Here is a 19,115-nt window from a genome sequence, read left to right as displayed (position 1 = left end):
CTGGAGTGCTGAGGCCAAAGGTGTGTGGAGCTTCGATTTGCCTGGTCCCGAAGCTGCCGAGCGAAAAGGCACCAATGGCAAGTCTGACGTAGACAACGCCGTTCTAGACGAGTGTATGTGCTGGGCCTGCTGGAGCTGTGCTTCTCCAGAGCGCTCCAGGATCTCCCAGCTCTGCTGGTACCGGAGGAAGAAGTGTCTTGTGCCTCCACAATCCCGACCCAAGAGGTCAACATCTCTGACCCCGTAGCAGGAGATTGGGGCCTTTTGAAAGCCAGCTCCTGGTGGTGGGAGACCAAACTCCTTTTTTCCGCAGCCTTTCCCTTCTTACGGGAGACCTGAGCTGAAGTCGAAGGGGTGCTGGATCTGTCCAGAGACAGAGGTACGAGGGGATCTCTTGACACAGTTCCAAAGCAGGTGCAAGGGAATTCTCCATCATCCTCTCACGACTATCTAATTCTATAGTAAAAACAACTAACATGAACCCGCAGTCCTTTGCCTTCAGTGCATCGCATGAGGCTGTACAGCGCGCATGCGCAGGCCCAATGGACACTGCTAACAGAAAGTCTCCAATCGAGGACTTGAGGCCCATATGTCCCTGGTGCACTCACAGGAACACTACTCAAAGAACTTCTCGAGTTAGCATTAATTCTACCTGTTCTCGTTAGCCATATAAATGTCCAGTCTCTTACCAGCTAAATTCTTGACCTCAATAACATCCTGTGGCAGTGAGTTCCACAGCCTAATCATGCAGCTTGAAAATGTATTTCCTCTTACTAGTTTTGAATTTCCCACCTTTCAGTTTAATTGACTATCCCATGTTCTTGTGCTACCCCTGCCAACCACAGCTTGTTCACAGGTGGCTTCAGCTTCTCATATGACTTGGGTTATGCGTTTAATAACTGCTCATTTATGTTCATTGCAATCCATTTCCCCTTTTTTCCATTTGTTTAGTTAGATGTAGTTTATTATTGGTGCTTTCCCAGGATGATTTTTTAACAAAACAAACCTCCTTTCAGGATTACGCAATTGTGGTCTTCTGAGCAACTAGCCAAGTATTTTTTTTAATTCCCAATTCTTGTTCAACTTTGTTGTTCAAACATTTCCCTCTCAATTGATTTTGCTCAAAAGTTGTTTTCAGCTTTGGGAAATTGGCCGTTTAAAAGCACCCAGCGTGTGTGTGTGTGTGTGTGGGGGGGTGTATGCATACAAACACACACACACACACACCATGCATTGTGAAGCAACTTGGCATATTATGTATGTACCAACCCTGACTTGAAGCCACATAACCACAGAAATGAAAAGTTAAGCCAAGAAACCTCTCTGAAACCTCTGACCTCCCTTTTGGTAGCCATTCCGTTCCCTTTTACACTGCTCACCCTGTCCCCGGCTTTTCATGACCTCCATCCACAGCAGCCTTTCCCCCGCCCTTCCTCGGATTAACTCCCTCCATCCCACAATCGCCTCCACTTTGCTTCCTTTGCCACTTCTCCCATTGCACCACCTGTCCCATTGAAGCACCATCCATCTCCACCCTAGCCTGCAGAGCAGCTTTTGTCTCATCTCATTCCCCCAACCCCTGGAGCAAAGATGCCAATCTTGATGTCTTGTTCATGGGGAAACTGAGGCACAGAGCAGAGGAGTGACTTGCCCGAGATCACCCAGCAGGCTAACTGCAGAGCCAGGAATAGGACACAGGTCTGCTGAGTCCCAGTGCAGTGCTCTATCCCCCTAGGCCACACTGCTGCTGAATTACTTCTTTCCATCAGTCTTCCCCGCAGAGGATGATGGGGGAGACACCTTTCCCCAGAGCTATTCTATGCAGGTAAGAGACATACTGGACAAGAGCAAGGTGCTACAATAGGCCCAGGCGGTCACACCATTATAGTTTTTGTCAGGGATCTCTGAGAGAGCTCGAGAATCAAGCAGCTGGCAATCTAAGCGGGTACAAATGCATGCACCCACTGCTGGAGATGCTCTATGGAGTCCAGCCTAAACAGCAGGGGCTGAGGCAGACAGCGCAAATGTTTCCAAGGATGGGCCAAGCCCAGGAGGCTACGTGACAAGAGTAAGGCATTTCATATGGCCACAAGCTCTTGTTTAAGATTCAAACTCTGTTGATTAAACACCACAGGCTCTGCCTGCCCCAAGCCCATATCCAAATGCAAAGCCTCCACCGTCCAGCCGGAGGTTTTGACCAGAACAGAAGGAAGGGTGCAATCGAAGCCCCAAAAACTGATGAGCCCCGTAACCATCAACTCTAAAGGTCAGTGACACCCCCAGTGACCGGCTGCAGCCATCACCACAGAAAAGCCCTTTATTGTTTCCATCAGCACTCCAAAGGGAAAAGATGAGAGAGAAAGAGAGAAAGTCCACACAGACACAAGCCCACGAGGCTGGTGAGGCAGGATGAGCAGACGGGAAGGAATGCAACACAGGGCTTTCGGCACCCACACGGCACAGAAACGGCTTGGAGTAGTTCTCACTGCAGCTGGAGAGTCCTGGGGTGGGAGGCGTCGGGGCTGGAGCAGCCAGGACATTCTCTCTGCAGCTGCAGGGAGAGGGAGCAGCTGGCAAGGGGGCAAGTCAGGGCTGGGGAATAAGGGCTCCAGCGTCTTTCGAACCATGTTTGTTTGTTAAAGCAACATAAGGGAGAAAAACTTGTAGTAGGAAAGAGGGAGGGTAGGAATAGCTGAGTTAGGATCCCCATTGTTTCAGGGCACAGTGATAGTTACTGGATTATATATAAGGCAGGGAACACCGTGATTAAGGAGGTGGGGTTCATTACAAATCCCTAGGTTTGCCTTGCTCAATTTCCCAGAAGAGTCTCCTTTGGGGAAAAGACAACTTTGCGTACTTTAAGAAATCTACGCCACCCCCGGGTCCCCATGGCTAACAGAAAGTGTTACTGTGCACCCATTGCTAGTCCCCGGTGAGGAAAACCCTCTGGGAGAGGCTGAGAGGACTTATTGGTAAATGAAATATTGGTCCAATGCATGCATGATAAATATCCTTACCCGAGTTCTATAACTGACCACTGCTCTAAAGGAATTGTGCAAGATGCTGCCACAGCATGACATGCAGCTGCACAGCTCCCTAGTGTTCAGTTGCCACAGGGATTCATCCTTTTCATTCCCACCTCAAACGTAGAGGAAGCGAAATGCAAACCTCACTGCAGTACAATGGGCAGCTTGCGAGTTGAAGCCCCAGAGACAGCAGGAAATGCAAAAATCAGGATTCTATGAGCAACGGTAACTTGACCTCAGGACACCTGTGCAGCCGCACTGGCTAGACTGTAGGACGTATAATTTAATAGCGCATGCGCAGGGAGACGGTGTTGCTAATAGAAGGCTGACTTGGGCATTGCCCGACTGCTTGGTGTCGGTCTTTGCAGCATTAACCCTGCAGTGACAGATCCACGCTGGTTACTGAGCCATACGGAATGCTAAATCGGAGCCCGTCTGATTACCATTCCCTCGCGGATCCGGCTGAGGGGCCCTTTTCCTCCATGAGAGACACCTGTTCTGAAGTGGGGGGCTTGTTTCCTGAATGCCTAGTAGGGAGCAGTCATCCGTCCCTCCCCCTTAAAAGGTTTCAGCTGTCGAGTGAAACATGTAGGTAAGTTATGCAAATGGCCACGGCTCGTTTCAGACCTTCACCAAGAAGTGTCAGCTAAGCTGGAGGGGAAGAGGGCAACAGAGCACCGTTGGGTTCTGCCCTGGGACCAGGGGAGCAAGGTGATGGCACGTCACGCCTTAAAAGCCACACAATTTAAACGTTGAAGAATCAGATTTCATCAAGCCACTTTTAGGGGTAACTGCTCCCCATCCTCCTTCCCCCGGAGGCTGCTTATTCTATCAATTCCACGTAGTTGGCAGGGAACATGCCGAAGTGGCCGTCTGGGCCGTAGCCACGCCACCAGCCCTCATCGATCATCTCGATGTTGGTGATGATGTTCTCAGGATCAAAGGAGATCTCAGTGTCATCGGCTGGAATGAGACAGAGCAGGGGAAGGTCAGAAGCTAGCTGATGTCACACAAGCTATTGAGGAAAAGACAGGGACATACGGTCACAACTGAAAGCTCTCCATCCCTAAACCCCTTCGCTGCCTAAGGTTGCTCTTTCCCTTTAACGGCATTTTTGGTGCCCTGCACAAAATCCGTCTGCGGGAAACACTGTTATTTGTATTATTGTAGCTCCTAGGAGCCCTAGTCCTGGAGCAGGACCCCAACGTGCTAGGCGCTGTACAGACAGAACAATAACACAGTCCCTGCCCCAAACAGCTGACAATCAAATGATAAGACAAGAAACAGATGGCGACTGATGGGGAGCACAAGGAAACAATGAGACAATGTGGCGAACAGAGGTCTTAGCAGACCAGCAGCTTTAACCATTGTCAAGTATTCTGCAGGCATAACAGCAAAGCAGAATTTTAAGGAGGGATTTAAAGGTGGATGAGGGAGTTTTGCCTGTGTTTATGGGGAGCTTCTCCCAACCTGAGGGGCAGCGTAGGAGAAGGCACAAACAGGGCTTGTTTGAAAATGTAACCAGTGGGCGATGGAGGCTGGGATCACGGGCCGATCGGAGGTGGGAGCCAACCTTTCAATACTGAATAAGAGACGCTAGGTCAGGTGTGGATAGGTCGTGAGGGGCCTTGAAAGTTTGGCGAAACGCGTCAGAGGTTTTGTTTGGAATCCGCTGTCAAAACACAGACTCACTGTGGACTCGTTTTCCCTGCTCTTGCTACGTTATCTAGGATTGCTTTCCGTGGTCAATGAATCTGGAGGCCCCATATCTGTGGAGCTGCCATGGTTGCATGGTGATCTGTATTAGGGATTAGGGGTAAAATTTTCAAAAGCACCTGACTCACTTAGGAGCCTTTAGGTGCTTTCCTCTTTGTTATGGTGCCAGCCTGACAGTCGCTTTTCAGAGCAGAACCGTATCTTAAGGGTAGCAGAAAATGACGGGTTAGATCATCAAAATGTCGTAAGTTCATTGACTTCCACTAAGCTACTAGGGTTTACACAAGGTGAGTATCTGGCCCGGCGTGCTTGGAGGCAGAGGGAAAGGAGCCAGAGGAGAGAGCCAGGGAAGGTAAGAGGGGTAGGGAGTCCAGGAAGTGGAAGGGATGGCATCAAATACTGCATCATTTTTGGATCCAGGCTGCATGAAAGACGCTGTTGCACAGCAAAGCTGCATTGCACTCACAGCTGTGTATGGTGACTGATCGCCAAAGGAAGTTACTTCGCTGCATTGCTGTTCTTTGACGTACGCCGGGCTCCATCACCCGTCTGGATCTGCATCACTGCCCAGGAGCCGGGGGGGCCTTTCCCGGGCTACCTCTGAATGCAGGGGAGTACTTGCACACTTAGAGGCACTGGGGTGGGAACGTGTGTGACACTGAGACCACAGGGCTGTCAATTCCCAAGATTACAGAGAAATAAAGGAGCCACGTACCAGCCTGATAGTCGTACAGCGCTCGGGCACATAACCCTTTCCCCTCCAAGTTCGGCCTTTGCTGGTACTCAACAGCACACTCATATTTGGCATCTTCAAGCTGTTCCTTTGAAGGCAAATGGAAATAGACAGTGTTAAATGTGAACGAGTTTGCATTTGCTGTTGGAGTGTCATGGGAAGCCCAGCTGTCAAGACCTGCGTCAATGTGGAGCAACCTAGCTCTTTCCCACCACTCCAAACAAAGCAAACAACCCAGTGCCACGCATAGATCCTTTACTCGGCACTTTCCACGAGCCTCTCTCATCCATGAGAGGAATGTTGGTAGCAGTCTGTTTGCGAACTGCAGTCCTGTTATAATGATGGTGTTACGGGGACACAGACCAGACCACCCCCATGCGAACAAACACCCCTGTAACAGCGTGAACAGAACACACACAAACATTCAAATATCGGTCTCTGTCCCCAACAGAAGAACAAGAGGGTTCTCCGCGGGCAGATTTTCTTTCACCTCCCCAAAGGGCAGCATTGGAACTGACTGCCCAATGACCAACCTGACAACAACAGAAAGGCACTGATGGCTATGCTTGTTGGACCACAGCCGCTTTATCCCATCCTGACACAAATCAGAGAGGCAGCATGACCCAGGGGTTAGGGCACTAGCCTGGGATGTCAGAGACCTGGCTCCAACAGACTCCCAGCATGACCCTGGACAAATCACTTGTCACAGAATTATAGAAATGCAGGGCTGGAAGGGACCCTGAGTCTCTCCCTGGGCCTGGACAACGCGGATCATAGCACTGCCCTACCTCACGGGGTGTTGTCAGGATAGATAAATCCAGTAGCGATTGTGAGGTGCTGAGATACTACCCCATGGGAGGGTAGAGAAGTACCCTGGATAGATCAAACTAGGTTACACTGAACTACAAAATCTGTAAAAACCTCAAAAAAATATGGACCAGATGCCAAAAATAATGCAGGAATCATAAAAATGCCAGCTATGGAAAAATCCACTTGATGTTTCTAAATGAACACTAGTGCCAAACGGCAAAGGAGATGACCCTTGCAGTTTAAAGGGCAGTATCAGAAGCACGGACATTTGAACTGTGCAAAGAGGGATTGCAACACAAGAAAAAGGAAGTTTGATCTGGGCTGATACTGCCCAAGGGAGGAGAGCACTCCAGCTTCACACACTAAGCTTGTGCAACTAATCTATGCACCGTTTACCAACCTACCGTATGCAACTACAGGTTGATGCTTTAAACTGAAACATTCACACTATGTGGGTGGAAAAGCTACCACAAATTAGGAATCATCTGCTGCTAAACCCAAGCCTGGAAAGAATTTAACCCCAATCAACAGAAAACAAATCTTTATACATGACTCCACCCAGAAAAGCTTAGAAACAAATAACAAAACCTTTAAGAAATGACTTTGTAACTCTACAGGCCAGAAGGTACCTGATTTGCAAATCACAGACCAGAGAATGTCATCGAGAGATTCCTGGCTGAGCTTTAAGAGTGTTAAGAAAAAGGGATTTATTCTTGATTGAACGATCAGAAGTGATGGAGAATCCACCACATCCCTAGGTGGGTTGTTACTCCCATTATTACAACATTTGTGCCATATTTCCAGTTATTTGTCTGAAGTTTTAACTCCCATCCCTGGGATCTTGCTAGACTTTACCTTTGTCTGCTAGGTTATAGAGCTCTCTACTGACAGATCTTTTCCCCCTGTCAACGTGCCCTCCAATTTTTCCCATCCATGTGCGGAATGCATTTTGCTATGTGCACCAATATGGAGATGATGTGTGGCGGGGGTGGGGCCAAGGGGTTCGGACTGTGGGAGGGGACTCAGGGCTGCGGTGCAGGAGGTGAGGGCTCTGGCTGGAGGTGCAGGCTCTGAGGTGGGGCCAGGGATGAGGGGTTCAGGGTATGGGAGGGGGCTCAGGGCTGGGGGAGAGGTGGGGTGCGGGGTAGTGAGGGCTCCAGCTGGAGATGTGGGCTCTGGGGTGGGGCTGGGGATGAGGAGTCTGGGCTGCAAGCTGCCCCGGAGCGGCAGCAGGCAGAAAGGACTTCCTCCAGCTCTCTCTCCCCACCGCAGCAGCTCTGGGGCTAGGAGAGAGGGGCCCCTCCCCGCTGCTGGGGGGGCAGGAGAGGCATCTCTCCTTGCTATGCCACAGACCTGGGGCTGGGGGCGCGGGAGAGGCATCTCTCCTTGCTGTGCCGCAGCCCCAAGGCTGGAGGAGTTAGGTGTGTGGCCCTTGGTGGTCTCCTGCACGGCCACGCAGGCACACACCTTAGAGGGAACTTAGCCGCCTATAGGTACTTCTAGGCTGTAATCTAGTCATCTCAATCTTCTTGGTGTTAAACAGATTGAGCCAAACAGCCCTGTTTCCGTAATGAAACCCACCTGAGTGGGGGGCTCTTCGTAGACAGCTGACTCATCAGGGGGTTCCTCGTACAGAGCGTCCTCTTCCACTTGCGGCTGGGACACCGGGGGGACTGGACTGTACCTGGTGTCCTGCACAGCAGCGTCACCTAGAAAGAAACCCAGAATACCTTGCGGTGTCAATCCCCTCACACACTGGTCCCTCCCTCCCGTCAGAGCCACGTGCCGGACAGCTTTCTGAACCAAGCTCTGACCCATAGACAGAGGCTAAGGAGGTAACAGATCACGATCAGAAGTGGGTATGCAGAAGGGGGGACCTGGAGGAAATGATCAGTGCATCAGGGTTGACAGCCTACAGCTCCTTCCATCCCTCTGAGTATCGAAGAGAGAGGTTGAGCTGGTTAACACTTATTTCCTACGGAAAATAGCTCCCCCCTCAATGGAAAATTTTGCCAAAAAATCCATTTGTCAAAATTTTCCAGTTTCCATCCCCCACTGTCCCCCCCAAAATTGTAAGGGGCTGGGGGGGGGTGGGCAGGCGGGGGAAATCACTTCCTAACCAGCTCCAGTAATAGGAAGACAAGGAGCAAGAAGGAAGAGAGGAGACCTGAGAACAGGTGGGTAAGATCACATTGGGCCACAGAGATGAACACAAGGAGCTTGCGTTAGAGCCCAGGAGGAGTTAGAGGAGAGGGGCGATGGAGCTGGAGCAGCAGGAGAGTAATGATTTTAGCAATGCTTTTTTTGGTAGATTGGAGACGATGGAGAATGGACAAGCTTTATCAGATCCTCCAGCCGCTCTCCCGGGGCCATGCAAGCTTGGGCCCTTACGCAGCATTTTCTACTATTGTATCCAGTCTGCCTAGACAGCTGGGAGAGTGGAAACGGTCAGAGCCACTGTGGGACTTCCTCACCAGGAACAAGGGTGGTGGGTCTCATGAGACATCTAAACCTTTAGGCCCAGTCTACCTGATGAAATGCAGGTGTGGTGTACCGGGGTTGTCAGCAATCGCGTTTGCTGAACATGGTTTGTTCTTGTCTGCGCCTACAGCCAAACTGCGTGCAGATAGGGTCATTAGGGGGACATTTCAAGGCTCTAGAGGGTGCTAGGGAGAAGCCTGTGTCTGGCTGTGTCGACGTAAGGAATGATAAGAAAACTCCTGGAAGTGAAGTTTAGATGATTACAGAGGCAGCTTAAAGTTCAAGTGCTCTGCTGTGACATTCTCAAAATGCTTCTGGTTCCATACGCAGGGCTCCAGAATCTTAAGGGGTGGAAGACGATGTTGAGAGGAGAGGTTATTAGGAGTTTATTAGATGCAGAACTTGGGGGGGGGGGGAGCCTATTCAGACGGGACACGCTCCATCTTAGCCAAGTCAGGTGCTGGAAGAGGGAAGGAGGTTTATTTAAACTAGAGGCTGATTGGGAGCTGACAGGCTGGGGAGCACTCAGATAGGAAGAGACACCTGCTAGAGAGGTCAGTAGCAAGAGGGAAACTATGCAGGCAATATAAGACAGGACGGATGTTACAGCTGCTCTGGCAGAAGGACAGGAAGCGGTCACAGAGACATTAACTGGATTTCCGTCCCCAAACTAAGGCTGTGTCCGCCTTCAAAACCCTCCCAAGATGCACTTCTCCCCTGGGGACTATGGGACATCACCAATGCACAATGGCCAGGCTAAGGCCAGACATCTTATTACCAACCCAGCCCCCACACTCGACCCTGCAGATTGTGCACACAACCAGTCTAGGTATCCACATGTGCTCATCACCATTCCCCTTGTCCATCCTCTTCCCACGCCCTCTGCTTGTCAGGGACTATCCTTTCCTATGCAGAGACCAGGACAACGGGGCTCCTGAGAGCTGCTAGGCAATATGCAAACAAGCCATTTCAGATCACTGAATGTCAGCCGCTGCCTGCCTCCCCTTAGAATCCCATACAGCGATGGGAACAACACAATCCAGGAGACGGATTGCTAGTGGGATGTCGCTGCTTGCAGGTTAGCTTTGAGCAGGACCAAGTTTACGGTTAGGTCTAAATCTCTCCTCAGCACAACAGCGACCCCTAGTGGGGAATGCATGAATACATACCAGTTGCAACCCGGTTTCACCTCTAGTAGGGAGAAAGCTGAGATGTAGTATGGAACCTGCTATGGTCTCATGTTCCTTGAAATACAGAAGCTGGTCGCTTTAGAGTCATAGAGTTTAAGCCCAGAAGAGACCAGCAGATCATGTAGTCTGACCTCCTGTCTAGCACACGCCGCCAGCACCACCCCACACACTAAACCCAACCACCCAAGTTAGACCTGCTTTGTGCAGCGCCTGCCCCGCCTGCAGGGGCTCTGGTGGTTTGTGTTTGGGTGCGTTTACTTTTATTTCTGAAGGAAAGAAGCTGGCGGAGAGGAGAGTCGGTCACCAGCCCTAATCCTAGGCTAGTGGCACCAACCCTCTCCGCACTAAGGGAGAAAACAGGGTGAAGGTAGCAGATGCCGGGACCAGGTACTGGAAGAGGAAGAGACGCAGCAAAGAGAACTTCACCACAATGTGGCTGCTGAATATTTAGCAGAGCCAAGCAGCTACAGGGCAGCACGCTGGAGATGGCACCTCACACCGGGAAGGGGCTGCTTCACTGCTGCAGAGCGTCGGCTAGCTGGAGGAAAGGCCACTTGCAACTCAAAGAGGCGTGCACGGAAACCAGAAACAAAGCAGGACTGGTCAGAGAAGGCTGGATCCATGAATAAGTTTGCCCTATATGTCCGCGCTGCCCCTGGTAGGAAGCTCTCTGCAGCAAGGACACTGCCAGGCTTCCCTCCCACTCTGAACATTCCAAACACTTGGTTCCTGAGGACACTGTTATAAAGGGGATGTGTTGTCTCAGGAAATTAAGCCTCTGGTAGCTTTGCTGTAACCCAGGGATCAGGCCCAGTGTCAGCTTCCTTATCACCAAAGCCCTGGTGCAGAATAACAGTAATCCTGAACTCTTCCAGCACTAAACCGCAAAGCTCATGGGAGTCAGTATTATCATCCCCATTTTACAGATGGGGAAACTGAGGCACAGAACAGGGCAGTGACATACCCACGTTCACACAGTAGACAAGGAGTAGAGATGGGAATAGAACCCAGGTCTCTCAAGTCCCAGCCCAGTGCACTATTCAACAGGCCACACGGGCCAAGCACACTAAGACTTGTATTTTATTACAGCATTTGGAGTAGTGGACATAAGAACGGCCATATTGGGTCAGACCAAAGGTCCATCTAGCCCAGTATCCTGTCTTCTGACAGTGGCCAATGCCAGGTGCCCCAGAGGGAATGAACAGAACAGGGAGTCATTAAGTGATCCATTCCTTGTCGCCCATTCCCAGCTTCTGGCAAACAGAGGCTAGGGACACCATCCCTGCCCATCCTGGCTAATAGCCATTGTTGGACCTATCCTCCATGAATTTATCTAGTTCTTTTTTGAATCCTGTTATAGTTTTGGCCTTCACAACATCCTCTGGCAGGGAGTTGACTGTGCATTGTGTGAAAAAATACTTCCTTTTGTTTGTTTTAAATCTGCTGCCTATTAATTTCATTTGGTGACCCCTAGTTTGTGTGTTATGAGAAGGAATAAATCACACGTCCTTATTTACTTTCTCCACACCAGTCATGATTTTATAGACCTCTGTCATATCCCCCCTTAGTCGTCTCTTTTTCAAGCTGAAAAGTCCCAGTCTTTTTAATCTCTCCTCATATGGAAGCTGTTCCATACCCCTAATCATTTTTGTTGCCCTTTTCTGAACCTTTTCTGTTTCCAATATATTCTTATGAATTTTGCAAGGTGGTTATACTGATGTACCAAGTTCCCCAGGCCCCCTTGAACCTCTTGGGATGGAACCTTTCTATGCTGGGTCCCAGAGACTGCATTTTGGGGACAATTTGAAAGAAAACCCAGAAGTGTCCTTTTTCAGCTTTAAAAAAATAGAAGACGTTCTCCACGAGTAAATTAAAAATGGGTGAATTTCAGCACTTCAACCTTTAAGCACTCTGTCCTCCAGGAAGCATAACCTTGTAACAGTACACAAAGGAAATAAAAGGAACGCTGTACTTCACAGTAAAAATAATTTGGGGAGGAAAGAGGGTGTCATAACAAGCCTGGGTGTCACTTTAATTATGGAGTTGCAACCAGCACCTCTACAACCCAGGTAGATTAAGCAAAGCAAAATCATAGCCCATGACCCTGGTGTGCAAGGTGCTGTACAAACACAGAACTCATCCATGTTGTATGTACTGTAACATTTAGGTCATATTAAATAGCCTAACTAGAAATAAAAATAATAATCTTACATATCTGCAATGCAGGGGAGTTTGCGTTACTGTGAGAGATCCTTCCCTTTTGCACTCTCTGGATTTTGTATCTGAACATGCAACGTAAATGTTGTGTTACTGCTGATTTAAAACATATTGTATCTTTGTTTTCTTTTTAAAAGAAAATAAAGGAAAAGGAGAGAAAAGGAGCCACCTGCGTGTTTTTACTTAATTCCTTGTTTTAACCTTCGCTGCTAAGACCTATGGGACTGTTGGTGGATGTCTAGTGGCATCTGCAGGACTAGATCCTTCCATTACAAGTTCTCCAGTGCAGAGACCCATCTAGCTCATTTGAAAAACACTTAATTGAGCAGGTTCAGACAAGCGCTCTCAAGTACGCCTGCTTTTAGATTTTTAGGCATCTCTTCCCCACAACGAAAGCCTGCTGGCTCATAAAGGCCATTCACATGCACTGTTTGGAGTCCAGCCATTGGAGTTATTGGTGAGCAAAAAAGACATAATGCTGAGAAGATGGATTATTCCCCACTCTCCATAACACCAACAGCTGAAAGGACCGTCTTCAGACTTAGCAAACAAAAGTCATTCCTGGTCTGAGATACAGCAGGCAAAGTTTCTGGCCCAAAGGAGAATTTTTCAGAAAGTTATGGGCATGTGGAGACAGAATGAAACTAAGCCACGACAACCTTGAAAATATCTTGTACTACGGCAGAAGCCACAATAGCTGGCAGACCTGCTCCAAGAGCCAAAGTGAAAGCTCTCCCGTGGTGGAACTAGGGGGGCTGATGCACCCCCTGGCTTGAAGTGGTTTCCATCATATACAGGGTTCACAGTTGGGTTCAATGGCTCTCAGCACCCCCACTACACAAATTGTTCCAGCGCCCCTGCCTAGTGACCTGGTGGGGAAGGTAAAGCAACACACCTGAGCCAGGAACCGGAGAGGCTGGAGGCGTCTCCCGAGCAGAGGGATGGACAAGGGAGGGTGGATGAAAGGCCTGGGCAGCTGAGTGGACTGGGGAGGCCGGAGCGTGGACAGGGCTGCTCTCCTTCTGCAGGAAGGGGCTCCGTAGCTTGCCTGGGAAGGACGGAAGTGAGACACACACTAGGCACATCAAGCAAGCAAGCGAGCTGTTCAGAGAAGAGTACAAATGGGAAGTACCTACTCTTCGCTCCACCATCTCTGCGCTTACCCCTTTCGAAGCAGCTATAGCAGTTGGAACCAACTGTTCCGGTGCGGCACTGCTCTGAAAAGTGACTCGGGAGACACGGCACCTTCTCGCTCAGCTGATCTGCCCCCGAGATCTGTGGGATTTACTGTCCGAGACACAGTCTTATTGCCTAGTATTCCTGAGTTCCAGTCCAGGGACTGCCACAAGACCATCCTATCACTTTCTATATCCCCTGCTACACTGTTACAGAAAAAGGCTGTATGCGAGGCAGGGGGATCCTATGGACAACAGCCCCATTCACTACCCAAACCTGCTTCAGTTGCTGTCCATCCTGTGCACTAAACGAGGCAGGAGTCCTTTTGGAAGAAATCGCATGTGTTCATGTAATTAATGACTACCATAATGCATATGCACAAGGAGGACAAATTAAGGATGCACGGGCAACCTCCATTCTGGCACTGCTTAACTTCTGAGTGCTTGACTTTGCAAAGGTAATAACGTTCTTTTAGTTTACTTTTCCATACGACGTTTCCTAGGTTTTAAGAGAAAACTGCAAAAACAAAAGTGCCCTCGTGTGGAACCACAAAGACTCCAGCCATAGGTCATCAGCAGGCTTTGACCCTCAGTTCTGTAGGAAAGTCCTCTACCCCCTGAGTTAAAGGAATAGAAGCTAGCCAGAGGCAGCAGTTATCTTCTGTGTCCACCACTAGAGGGGGATGTTACACACACTTTCCCAATAAGACTCTGCCTACCCGGCACAGTGCACAATTCTGCTAGACAGCAGTGGAGCGTGGAGTATCAAGGGTCTTAGGTTCTAATCCTGGCTCTGGGAAGGGAATGTTACAGCAGTGGTGGAGGTTACAACCTAGCCAAGTATATAGCCGTGTTATTTGAGGGAGGCAGTGTGGCTAAGCGAATAAGACTTGGGTCTCATGTTAAGAGACCTCGGTTCTGTTCCCTTATCTGCCAGATATGACCATGTGAACCACAATAAGGGTTGCGAAGCACAAAGCAACATTAAAAGCAGTCAGCGGGAGAGGTGAGATTTGAATTACCACTCGCCTGGCTTCCAACACAGCGTGCTGTCAGGCTAAACGGTGTTTTGCTGGGAGGGTGCAAGCGGGTCACTATTTAACTGAGCGAGGCTTTGGAGCATGCCCGGTGCAGACAGAATGTTCAGTGAATTAAGTCTTGAGCCAATTCTACCATGCATATGCAAATGACAATTTCCTGGGACTAATCACCAGGTTTGGCCAACTTGATTTTTCGGACAGCAAAGGCACCTCTTTTACATCAGGACTATCTGCTGTCAAATTTCAAGTACCTACTGCAAACCCTGGAGATGCCAGAGTTGTTCAAAGAATCAGATGGAAAATGTCTAACCATCGGCAGAAGCATCTGTTTTTCCTGCCTCTTGTGCTCAAAAACAGCAGCGATATTTCTGAACGTTCAGCCCCTTGGAACACAAAGCAAGACATTTTCCACTGCTCCACTAAGCTACTGCTTGCTTACTTACCCACAGCCATAGATGGAGTCTGTGGCAAAGCAGGGATTGAACCCAGTTCTTCCATCCTAGTACCCTATCTACACCACCATCCCTCCTTTTAAGTGGTCTTCACATGTGGCGCTGAAGGTCCCTGGTTCAAATTGGGGTGGTGAAGCTGGTGAAAATCATGGAAGTCAGACTAGCTGATCTCAAGGGTACCTTCTAGACCAGGGGTAGACAACCTATGGCACGCGTGCCGAAGGCGGCACGCGAGCTGATTTTCAGTGGCACTCACGCTGCCTGGGTCCTGGCCAGCGGTCCGGGGGATTCTGCATTTTAATTTAATTTTAAATGAAGCTTCTTAAACATTTTTAAAACCTTATTTACTTTACATACAACAATAGTTTAGTTATATATTATAGACTTATTGAAAGAGACCTTCTAAAAACGTTAAACTGTATTACTGGCACGCGAAACCTTAAATTAGAGTGAATAAATGAAGACTCGGCACCCCACTTCTGAAAGGTTGCTGACCCCTGTTCTAGACTTAACATTCACAAACCTATTTTTGCTGAATCATTAAAAAAATCCAGGAGACAGCAGGGACAAGCATGGAAAATCTCAACCTCACCGGCTGGGTGAAGTTATTAGCTGCTGAAAAGGAGAGGCTTATAATGGGAAGTGTTTGACAAACTTATCTCTAGGCATTGCTCCACCTATAATGCAGATCACATGGTTGTGAGATAGGAGTTTTATCAGAACTGGAATGACCACTGTAACTGACTGCTGCCTCTGGCACTCGGGAGTAGCATGCCTATCCCAAACACATGCTGATAACACCTTCGTATCACACGTTCCCTATGTATTTACCTGTAAGCTGTATGTTAACATGGCATTGACAGTGTCTTTCCTGAGGAGCTTTATAACCCCTGAGCAGGCTATCAGCCAGCACTGTTCTCTCTGCTGATGTTCCACTCTTGCTTTATACCTGGTTGGGAACCGAAGGCGGCTGTTTCTGAGGGCATAGACCTCTCCTTCTGTTTGAAGATGTCCCGTGGGTTCACTGATCTTTGCGCTATCAGCGATGCCGCTTCCTGTGAGGGAAAAAGAGCACACACACGCATCCACGTAAGACACAAGCCATTATTCCCACGGTTGGATAATCGATTCTGTCACCTGGCTCTGCAATACACAATGCTGGCAGATGGTTTGGTTTTCAAGGTAAGAACCCATCTCATTTCCTAAATCCCTGGGTATTGCTCACCCACCTGCCTGGAACAGCTTTAGAACAGTTCTGCTCATTCCCTTCAGGATGTACCTACAAGTCAGTGCTGAGAGGTCACTTGTACTCATCAGCTCCAAGTCCTAGAGGGGTTGTGGTTTCATCGCTGTTACTGTGCTGTGTACATTTTCAACAGAGTAATTAACCACTGGAACAATTTACCCAGGGTCGTGGTGGAGTCTCCATCACTGCACGGTATTAAATCAAGACTGGATGTTTTTCTAACAGATCAGCTCTGGGAATTATTGTGAGGACCTTCTCTGGCCTGTGAGACACAGATCAGACTAGATGATCACAATGGTCCTTTTCTGGCCTTGGACTTGACGAGGCCTCTGGTAGAATGGATACGGTGGTATCATGGGACGTAGTCACAACCCTCTGATGGCACCAAGGCCTACGTTACCACCTTGCCCTGCGATTCCTTCTCAGCACTGGCCCTCTGCCTGCATGAAACAGGCAGCTGGAGAACAAGGTACCGCCAGTATGGCACATGGAGCCTCTCACTTGTTCTGTTGAAGTCCTCTATTGGGGAGCTCCACAGGAGCAGCAGACGGGCCTCACTTATGACTGGGAACTAAACTGGGAAGCCTAAATTTCACCCTCTTTTTCCCTCCCTTCACAGAAATACAGGAAAGTTGTGGGACGAACAAGACCCAACCACTAGGACAAACAACCACAGTCCCCAGGAGACCAGCAGCCATCAGTGGAGGCCTGGAGCAAGCCCCTGCACCCACAGGCTAGGCTGGGGGAGGGCAGCGAAAGCTCCCCAGCCCCCAGGAGCGTCAGGGACAAGCACCTGTGACACCAAGAGAAGCATGGCCATGAGGCGTGTGGAGGCAGATAGGAGTCCACGGCCCTCAGGAGACCCACAGCCCACAACAAGTTGGGGAACAGGCCAACCAGCTCTCAGGAGACCCACAGCCAGCTGTGCGGGCCTTAGAGAGTAACTCAAAGCCCCCAGGAGACAAGCACCCAGCTGAAGGACCAGGCAGGCGAGGCAATACATGCGACTGCTGCATCTGAATAGTCCGTGCCGTGTCCCCAGCACTTCTGAGGGGAAGGGAACAAAGGAAGGGTTACCGCGAGGGTCAATTCATTCCATGTGCACTTCGAAGCGACAGGAAAAGGAGCGCACTGCTCAGCCATGGACTGCCCGTGGGCCCGGCTGGCGCAGCCGTGGCTGTTGGTGCTCGCAGCAGATCATGGGAGCTCCTCCTCGCACGTACCTGAGCTTTCTCCACAGACTCGCTCCTCCGGAGGCCCCTCCGCTGGGTGGCCTGGTGCTCCGCTTCCTGCTCCTTCTGCGGCACAAGACAACCCTTTGCTCTTGCAGCCACAGAGACAAGGATCTCTCACCCAGCCCCCAGGCCAAACCCCGCCCTGAAACATGGCTTCCCCTGGCGCCGGGGGACGGGAACGAGGAGCAGCATCAGAAGGATGGTCATTACAGAGCCAGACAGCCAAATTCTGGACACACCCAGTTTGCCAGGCTTTGGAACCTGCCTATGAGAGTGACCGACAGCTGATGCTCTGACAAAGCCGCTCTCTGTCCAATGCACCTGGCCGGACGGACAGTTCTGCAGGTGTTGGACAAGTCATTCCTGACCCCTACACACATTCCACAAGGGAAGCCCTGACACTGCTTCAGCCTGTCTAGGTATAACGTTGCTCATGGGCATCTGTCTGTCTGGAGCTCCCCCAGACGCAGTCCACGCTGCGCTATTCTAGGACACCCTGCCCCCTCCCCAGATTTCTGCAAGAGTCACGAATAAGAGGTCGAAGGGACGGCGATTGTCAAAACTCACCCATTGCTGCTTCTCCTTGTCCCTGCTCTGGGTATCCTGCTGCTGCTGGAATTTCCTGCCATTGTAAATAACAAACTGGAGTTAAATAATAACCAGCCCGAGTTGCTCGCTCTGCCCCTGGTGCCAAGCAGCCCAGCTGGGCGGAGCTCCCCGGCTCTCTGCTGCTGCATACTGCACTAGGGCTCTGGCACAGGCAACCTTACAGCGGGGTGCTGCCCTCACCCCTTCCCTAAAATTGGCGCTTTAGGGGCTTCCCTCTGTCATATGAACAATCCCCATCCTTGCCATAGCGTTCACAAGGAAGGACCCCCACCCACCCATTCCAGGACTTCCTCATAGCAGCAGCAAGCACTTGGCAGCCGAGCCTGTGGGGGCCCCTAGGGCCAGCTCCAGGAGCGGGAGAGAGGGTGAAGCATTTCCCCAAGGTTCTGGCTTAATACGGGGGGGGGGGGGGGAGGGAGGGGGAGAGAGAGGGAGAAAAGAGATCAGGATAGGTGTGTCAGCCCCAACCCCGAGATGAGACCACCCCCCACCCCACTATTGGAGTCATGTAGGTGGGAACTGTGGGACAGTTGGCCCACTCCAGCTTCTCTGATCACTTTTCACGCATCACCATGAGACCCCTTTCCCCCCAACACACCCTTCAGGGGTGGGGGAAAGAACTCCCTGCCCGGGGGGCCGGGCAGACACAGACTGGGGGGCTGTTCCTCCCCCCCAACCCCAGGCTCTGTGAAAGGAATTCTGGAGCCAGGATATCACTGCCCCCACTGGAAGGACGAAGGGAGGTCAGAGCCCATGTGGACAGTGTCTAGTGGCAGTAAAATCAGCCACCGCTCTCCCCGCCCCGTGTCCTTAGCGGCAGAGATGTTTTGGGGGGGAGGAAAGGAGTCGCTATTGCCAGCCCCCGCTCAGGAGGGCAAGGGGTGGGCATTGCTGCCTGTTCTCCCGGCAGGGGGAGGTGCTGGTACCCACCTTAGCCCCTGCGCCTATCAGTGCATGGCTTTGGGGAGGGGTTTGCTCCCTGCCAGTCTATCATGCTCCTTGCTGACTCTGGGGTGCCTCTGGTGTGGCTACTCATACCGCCGCTGGGGGCACAGGACCAACGAGACTCCCGGTCAGACGCCAAGCAGGGGGCAAGGCTCGCTCTCATTAGGAGGAGCTACAAAACACCCCCAAACATACTACAGCCTCACACCAAAAGTGTTAACAGAGTCAAGGTTGCCAGAC

General features: G+C 50.5%; 1 protein-coding gene across 2 annotated transcripts in view; it reads right to left on the bottom strand.

The window, feature by feature from the left end:
• Nucleotides 1-2,283: 2,283 nt before the first annotated feature.
• DBNL (drebrin like) overlaps nucleotides 2,284-19,115 on the bottom strand; it is a 36,961-nt gene continuing 20,129 nt past the window's right edge. Inside the window, exons 8-14 of one of the 2 annotated variants that reach the window (XM_065397617.1) lie at nucleotides 17,889-17,943; nucleotides 17,310-17,384; nucleotides 15,790-15,895; nucleotides 13,069-13,221; nucleotides 7,867-7,994; nucleotides 5,458-5,563; nucleotides 2,284-3,989 (exon numbers count right to left, since the gene is read on the bottom strand). In XM_065397617.1, coding sequence (XP_065253689.1) covers nucleotides 3,850-3,989; nucleotides 5,458-5,563; nucleotides 7,867-7,994; nucleotides 13,069-13,221; nucleotides 15,790-15,895; nucleotides 17,310-17,384; nucleotides 17,889-17,943 — 763 coding nt within the window. In that variant the 3' untranslated portion in view covers nucleotides 2,284-3,849. The remainder of the gene's footprint in view (nucleotides 3,990-5,457; nucleotides 5,564-7,866; nucleotides 7,995-13,068; nucleotides 13,222-15,789; nucleotides 15,896-17,309; nucleotides 17,385-17,888; nucleotides 17,944-19,115) is intronic. The other variant, XM_065397618.1, reaches the window with a different exon arrangement.

The sequence above is a fragment of the Emys orbicularis genome, chromosome 2 (assembly GCF_028017835.1).
Source record: "Emys orbicularis isolate rEmyOrb1 chromosome 2, rEmyOrb1.hap1, whole genome shotgun sequence".
Classification (NCBI taxonomy): Eukaryota; Metazoa; Chordata; order Testudines; family Emydidae; genus Emys; species Emys orbicularis.
The sequence above is the reverse complement of the archived record's forward strand: the minus strand, read 5'-3'. Positions and strand labels throughout refer to the sequence as shown.